The following is a 7,196-nucleotide window of genomic DNA, read 5'->3' as shown; positions in this document are numbered from 1 at the left end:
TATATATATATATATATATATATATATATATATATATATATATATATATATATATATATATATAATTAAATAAATACATTTAATTATAAATATATTTAATTATAAATATATTTAATAATACATTTGGTGATAGCCTCAGACAGACCAGGCATGGAGCACACGAGCAGACAAGGGGTTACGAAACCCTAAACCCTAAACCCTAAACCCCAAACCCTAAACCCTAAACCCTAAACCCTAAAGAGCCGTGGGTGCGTCTTTGTACGTTCTCCTGTAACGAAGATAACTGTGGTTTCTATCCCTTTGCAGCCTCAGCAGCAACAGAAGCAACAGCTGCTGCTGCTGCTGCTGCTGCTGCTGCTGCTGCTTCAGCTGCTGCCTAGGATATGCCTAGGAAAAGTATACGCTGAGAGCAGCCGCTGATGCAGCAGCAGAAAGCGCCGCAGCAGCACGCGCTGCTGCTGCAGCAGCAGCAGCAGCAGCTGCTGCTGCTGCCCGTGTTGCTACCACCGCCAGTGCACCCACAAGAATAACAGTAAGAGCTTCTGCTGCCGGTACAGCAGCAGCAGCAACAGCGAACGCAGCAGCAGCAGCACCGACCGCAGCCGCAGCAGCAGCAGCACCGACCACAGCAGCAGCAGCAGCAGCAGCAGCAGGAGCAGCAGCAGCAGCAGCAGCTAAGCTTGAAACCAGTTGGAGATAGAGATGCTGTTTGTCTCTGCCTGTACGTAGTGCCACCAGCCCCTGGGTATGAAGAGACAGTCCCCAGGCAGCAGCAGCACATCGATGCATTCTGTCTCCTTAAAAAAACGAGCAAACTGCTGCTGCTGCTGTCTGTACACTGCAGCAGGAAGACTAGAAGCAGACACCAGAGACGAAGGCAGGCTAGATGTGTTCCGCAGCAGTCCCTGCAGCAGCAGCAGCAGCAGCAGCAGCAGCAGCAGCAGCAGCAGCAGCAGCAGCAGCAGCAGCAACAGCAGCAGCAGCAGCAAATGCACTGACATACCCAGCTCCAAGTACTCAAGGGGCGTATATGCGAACAGCTGCAGCAACAGCAGCAGCTGCAGCAGTAGCAGTGAACGCAGCAGCAGCTGCAGCAGCAGCAACAACTAATGCTGCTGCAGAAGCTGCAGCAGCTGCACGTCGTCGACCCACGGCATCAGCAACAGCAGAAGCAGGGCGTGCAGTAGCAACAACAACAGCAGCAGCAGCAACAACAGCAGCAGCACGGCATGGATCCGCAGCAGTGTGTCTTGCTGGTGTTGTTGTTGCTGCAGCAGCAGCAGCAGCAGCTGCTGCTGCTGCTGCTGCTGCAGCAGCAGCAGCTTACTTTTTCAAAGGGGTACAGGGCTGGTGTCTGCTGCGGCGAGTACAGCTGCATGCGTTTGCTGCCGACGATCTGCATAAAGAAGTTCTCGCTGCTGTCCGTGTGGAGAGGAGACACAGTCCCCCCCGGGCCTATCCACACCAAACGCGTTATCTCCGTAGCAGCACCTGCAGCAGCAGCAGCAGCAGCAGCAGCAGCAGCAGCGGCAGCAGATACGGCAGTAGTTGGAGCAGCAACAGCAGAAAGACACAAACAAAACAACGCAACAACTGACACAGAGGCAACAACGCAAATGCAAGCAAGAAGTAAGACCAGTAGGAACAGCAACAGCAGCAACAGCAGCAACAGCAGCAGCAGCAACAGCAGCAGCAGCAACAGCAGCAGCAGCAACAGCAGCAGCAAGGGGATGCAGCAGAAGCAGCAGCAGCAGCAACTGCAGCCTTAGAACCAGCAACAGCCGGGACAGCAGCCGCAAGAACAAGAATAGCAACCGCAGCAGCAGCAGCTGCTGCTGCAGCAGCAGCAGCAGCAGCTGCTGCAGCAGCAAACCTCACATGCAACAGCAAGGTCAGGTATAGGGGCCTCCTTAGCCAGAAAGGGCAGCTGCTCCAGCAGCGCATGCTGAGCGAGGTACCCGAGGGGGCCCCCCGAGGGGGCCCCAGTACCCTCTGCAGCAACACAAACAACAACGCCCACAGACTGCAGCAGCAGCAGCAGCAGCAACAGCAACAGCAACAGAAGCAGCAGCAGCAGAAGCAGCAGCAGCAAAAGCAGCAGCTGCAGCAGCTACACTACCCCATAGAAACAGCAAAATCACAGCAGCAGCGAATGAAACTAACAGCTGCAGCAAGACAAGCAGTGGTTGCAAAAAGGCAGCAGCAGCAACGCAAGCAGCAGCAGCAGCAGCAGCAGCAGCCGCAGCAGCAACAGCAGCAGCAGCATACTAGGCGGGTCGATGAATTCAGTGTAGAAATCCTCAAAGAGCATCAGCCGCTGGGTCCAGCCCTCCTCAGCATAGGAACTGCCTGCAGCAGCAGCAGCAGCAGCAGCAGCAGCAGCAGCAGCAGCACGTGCATCAGACGGAGAAACACAGAGGAGACAGCAGCAAGAAGAAAGACAAAAAGAGGAGGCAGCAAAGGAGACAGATATGCTGCAGCAGATAGATACAGCAACCAACAGGAGACAAAACAAAAAGAGACAAAAAAAACAAAAGGAGACAAGAAAAGAGACAAAAAACAAAAGGAGACAAAAAGACAACACAAAGGGAGACGCAAACAGACGGAGACAAACACAAACACAAAAGGAGACAGATACAAAAGCAAAACACAGAGAGACAAAGAGAGGGAGAGGGAGAGAGAGAGAGACAGAGAGAGAGAGACAGAGAGAGGGAGACAGAGAGAGAGAGACAGAGAGAGAGAGACAGAGACAGAGAGAGAGACAGAGAGAGACACACAGAGACAGAGAAGAGAGAGAGAAAGAGAGACAGAGAGAGACAGAGAGAGAGAGAAAAGGAGACAAAGAGACAGTGCATGCACCAGAAGAGACAGAGAAAGAGAAAGTAGGAAGAAAGGAGACAAAAAAGGAGACAGAAAGACCGAGAAAAAGGAGACAAAGACAGCAGCAGAAAGGAGACAAAGAGGAGACAAAGACAGCAGCAAAGAAAAAAGAACAGCAGCAAAAAGGAGACAAAAAAGGAGACAGTTGCTGCTGCCTGCTGCTGCTGCTGCTGCTGCTGCTGCTGCTGCTGCTGCTACCTATCTCCACAGGCACCAGCCGGTGCCCCAGCTGTCTCCGCAGCCGTCCCCAGTCCCCCCACAGCTCCACACACGGCATCGCAGCGACGCAGCCTGCACCAAACCCCAAACCCTAAACCCTAAACCCTAAACCCTAAACCCTAGACGCTGTGGGGGGAGAGAAGCAACGACGATATATACCTCGGAGCAGAACGGGCTTTTGCTGCTGCAGGTAATTCACAAGAAAATCCTCAAACCCTATCGCTGCACACATACAACAAACCCTAAACCCTAAACCCTAAACCCTAAACCCTAAACCCTAAACCCTAAACCCTAAACTGTGAAAACTGAATCATAGCGTCAAGCCTTGAGCGCATTGCAACTTTTTCCAGCCAACACTTCTACCATTGAGGGTTTGAAGTTTAGGGTTTAGGGTTTTAGGGTTTAGGGTTTAGGGTTTAGGGTTTACCTGTTCTCTCCTCCACTGGGGCCCGTTTTCTCTGGATGGGGACCATTGGTCTGTCTCTATCTTCAACAGGGGGCCCCCCGGGGGCCCCCCCTTTGCTGCTGTCTCCCTCATCGCTGCTAGCTGACACAGAAGGCCGTGTCTCCAGCTGCTGCTCTTGCTGCTGCTGCTGCTGCTCCTGCTGCTGCTGCTCTTGCTGCTCCTCCTCCTCTTGCTGCTGCTCCTCTTGCTGCTGCAGCAGCAGCAGCAACCGCTCCCTAAAGACATCCAGAGCAGCAGCTGCTGCTGTCAGCCGTCCATACACCCGGATTTTGGGGCCCCCCATGATCAGTCCTGCATTGCAAACCCTAAACCCTAAACCCTAAACCCTAAACCCTGCATTACAAACCCTAAACCCTAAACCCTAAACCCTAAACCCTTTTGTGAGGCCCCTACCCAAGTCAATGTAGCGAAAGGCGAGAAGCAATCCCTCTTCAGCTGTCTCGAGAAAGTCCCACTGTGCTGCTGCTTCTGCTGCTGCAGTTGCTGCTGCTGCTGCTGTATGTGTTGCCGGTGCTTCTGCTGCTTCTGCTGCTGCTGCAGTTGCAGCAGCAGATGCTTCTGCTGCTGCAACTGCTGCTGCTGCACTCGAAGCGTAGCAGAGACTGAGGAGGAGACAGGCAGCACCATGGGCCTCGCGGCACCAAAGAGGGACAGACTCCCAGTGCCCCATGTGCAGCCTGCAACACAAACCCTAAACCCTAAACCCTAAACCCTAAACCCTAAACCCTAAACCCTAGACTTCAACTTTCCCTGGCGCGACTGCTGCTACGCTTCTACCCTTGAAAGAACCCGATGCCTCCCTTGTGGGCCCAAGGGGCCCCCTGTCTATAGGGGGCCCCCGCGGGGGCCTCTTGAGGGGCCCCTGTCTATAGGGGGCCCCCGGGGGGCCCCCTTGAGGGGCCCCTGGCTATAGGGAGCCCCCCTGGTTGCCTCCCGGGGGGGCCCCTTGAGGAACCCCTGTCTATGGGGGCCCCCCGCGGAGGCCCCTTGAGGGGCCCGTGTCTATAGGGGCCCCCCGCGGGGGCCCCTTGAGGGGCCCCTGTCCATGTCGGCCCCCCGCGGGGGCCCCTCGAGGGGCCCCTGTCTATGGGGGCCCCCCGGGTGTGTGGTTGCTGTGGGGCCCACCGCCTCCAGGATGCCTCGTGAAGAGTAGCAGCAGCTTTGTGAAGGGCCTCTATCTCCTCCTTCTGCTGAGATAAAGAGGGGCCCCCGGGGTAGACAGGAAGAGGGGGCCCCTTCTCGGGGGCCCCCAACAGGAAACTTAGGTGCCCTTCTATGCTGCTGCTGCTGCTGCTGCTGCTACTGCTGCTGCTGCTGCCGCTGCTGCTGCAACATACGTTGGTGCTTTCGCCGCTGCTGCTGCTTCGAACTTCGTTCCCGCTGCTGCTGTTACTACTACCACAACTGCTGCTGCTGCTGCTGCTGCTGCTGTTGCTGCTGCTGCCTGTCAGCTTTGTGGGCCCCCAGGTGAGGCCCCTCTGATCGAGTATCCCTTCTGCTGCAGCAGCAGCAGCAGCAGCAGGCGCAGCAGAGACGCTGCAGTACCCTTTCTCTGCTGCCTGCTGCAGCAGGGCATAGAGGCCCCCCGTTTTTATTGTGGGGGGGGGGGCCCCCAACAGTTTGCATGCAGCCCCAAAACAACGCCAAAGATAAGAAAGCTCGAGGGTACTGCACTCGGGGCCCCCTACAGCAGCAGCAGCAGCAGCAGCAGCAGCAGCAACAGCAGCAGCAGCAACACAGACGCAGAAGAAGAGGTTCACTCTGAGCATATCCGTAGTATTAGCAGCAGCAAAAACAGCAGCAGCAGAAACAACAAAAACAGCAGCAACAGAACGAGCAGCAACACTAGCAGCAGCCGCACCACCAACAGCAGCAGCAACAGCAACACATCAGCAGCAGTACCACCACCAGGAGCAGCACCACCAACAAAAGCAACAACAACAGCAGCAGCAGCAGCAACAACAGCAGCAGCAGCAGCAGCAGCAGCAGCAGCAGCAGCAGCAGCAGCACCGTCTGTGATATCATCAGCTATTTCTTGTATCTCCTTTGCGTTGAGCCCGCATTTGCTGCAGAGGTCCCTGAAGGCCTCGATGAGGCCCAAGGGTACGGGGGCCCCCCGGGGGGCCCCCCCAGTTGTTTCATGGGGGCGCCCCTCAGCGTGGGTACGGCAGGAATCCATGGGGGGCCCCCTTATGAGGGTTTGACGCTGCTGCTGCTGCTGCTGCTGCTGCTGCTTGCTGCTGTGCGGAGGGGCCGAACTTAGGGGCCCCTTGAAGGGAGAAGGGGGCCCCCGTCAGCTGCAGCAGCAACGCTCGGGGGCCCCCCCAAACCCTGTGAAGGGCTGAAAGCAAACAGCAGCAGCAGCAGCAACTGCAGCACGGGGCCCCTGAGGGGGGCCCCCAGAGATGCAGGGGCCCCCGCTCAGGGGCCCCAAACCGGTAAGACAAACGGCCCCCGGGGGCCCCGCAGAGGCCCAGCAAAGATGAGAGGAGGGGGGGCCCCCACAGTCTGCTGCTATTGCTGCAGAGCGCCGTCGAGTCGCTCTTGTTGCTGCTGCTGTTGCTGCTGTTGCTGCTGCTGTTGTTGCTGCTGCTGCTGTTCAGCCGCAGTATAAACCGCTAACAACAAAACATAACAACCAAAAGGACCCATTCCGGGGGCCCCAGCGCAGCAGGGGCCCCCCAAGCTACAGAGGAGACCCCGGGGGGGCCCCCCAGGGTCTCTGCAAGGGGCCCCCAGCAGTCATCTGTACTTCTTCCTCCTCTATATATTCTTTTTATTATGTTTATTTGCTTTATATAAATTAATAGTAAATAATATTATTTTGTTTTATTGACGCAGAGCAGCATAAGACCCCTGGGGCCCCCCACCGTTTCCTTTAGGCCTTGGGGGCCCCTAGTGACCTTCCAGGGTACTGGGGGCCCCCCTTGACCTTACGCTGCAGCAGCAGCAAACTGCAGCAGCAGCAGCGGCAACTGCAGCAGGGGTTGCAGCACCAGGGGCCGCAGCAACAGGGGCGACGGCAGCAGCAAGCAAGCAGCAGCAGCTGCTGCAGCAGCATAGAACAAGCAGCAGCAACAACAGCAGCAGCAGCAGCAGCAACAGCAGCAGCAGCAGCAGCAGCAGGAGTGTTTGTGAGGGTTTCCAGCCGTTGTTTGTTGACGCTGCTTCTCTGCTGCAGCAGTCTCCTGGTTTGTTTCGCCTATCAGCAGCAGCAGCAGCAGCAGCAGCAGATAGTTTAGGTTTTATTTGTTTATTATCTCATCGACAAATACAAAGACAAGGAAGACAGCTGCTGCTGCCGTCCTGGGGGGTGGGCCCCCAAAGACAAGCAGCAAACTGCAGGGTACTGCTCGTGGGGGCGGGGGGCCTCGGGGGCCCCATAGCTGTGTACCTTACAGGGGCAGGGATAGGTAAGGGCCTCCTGCTGCTGCTGCTGCTGCTGCTGCTGATGGTGGTGGTGGTGCGGCTGCTGCTGATGGTGGTGGTGGTGGTGCTGCTGCTGCTGATGGTGGTGGTGGTGGTGCTGCTGCTGCTGATGGTGCTGCTGCTGCTGCTGCTGATGGCGGCGGTGCTGATGATGATGGTGGTGATGCTTGCGCTGTTGTTGTTGTTTATGCTGCTGTTGCTG

The 7,196-nt window shown here is 56.4% G+C and overlaps 3 protein-coding genes across 3 annotated transcripts in view; 2 read left to right on the top strand and 1 right to left on the bottom strand.

Annotated features, from left to right (window-relative positions):
* Window positions 1-886: 886 nt before the first annotated feature.
* EMH_0027140 (uncharacterized protein) lies at window positions 887-3,194 on the top strand (the record flags this gene model as incomplete). Its single annotated transcript, XM_013493990.1, has 3 exons — window positions 887-1,339; window positions 1,658-2,882; window positions 3,091-3,194. The coding sequence occupies 3 exons, from the start codon at window positions 887-889 to the stop codon at window positions 3,192-3,194; spliced, it is 1,782 nt and encodes a 593-aa protein (XP_013349444.1).
* Window positions 3,195-3,211: 17 nt separating this feature from the next.
* Window positions 3,212-5,334, bottom strand: EMH_0027120 (jmjC domain-containing protein, putative; the record flags this gene model as incomplete). Its single annotated transcript, XM_013493989.1, has 4 exons — window positions 3,212-3,321; window positions 3,527-3,856; window positions 3,959-4,242; window positions 4,691-5,334. The coding sequence occupies 4 exons, from the start codon at window positions 5,332-5,334 to the stop codon at window positions 3,212-3,214; spliced, it is 1,368 nt and encodes a 455-aa protein (XP_013349443.1).
* Window positions 5,335-5,705: 371 nt separating this feature from the next.
* The window catches only part of EMH_0027110 (molybdenum cofactor synthesis protein, putative), a gene marked incomplete at both ends in the record, with an annotated part of 4,833 nt that continues 3,342 nt past the window's right edge, over window positions 5,706-7,196 (top strand). The window contains one exon of the mRNA XM_013493988.1: window positions 5,706-5,727. Coding sequence (XP_013349442.1) covers window positions 5,706-5,727 — 22 coding nt within the window. The remainder of the gene's footprint in view (window positions 5,728-7,196) is intronic.

The sequence above is a fragment of the Eimeria mitis genome, genomic scaffold (assembly GCF_000499745.2).
Source record: "Eimeria mitis Houghton genomic scaffold, Emh_scaff1000, whole genome shotgun sequence".
Lineage (NCBI taxonomy): Eukaryota > Apicomplexa > Conoidasida > Eucoccidiorida > Eimeriidae > Eimeria > Eimeria mitis.
The sequence above is the reverse complement of the archived record's forward strand: the minus strand, read 5'-3'. Positions and strand labels throughout refer to the sequence as shown.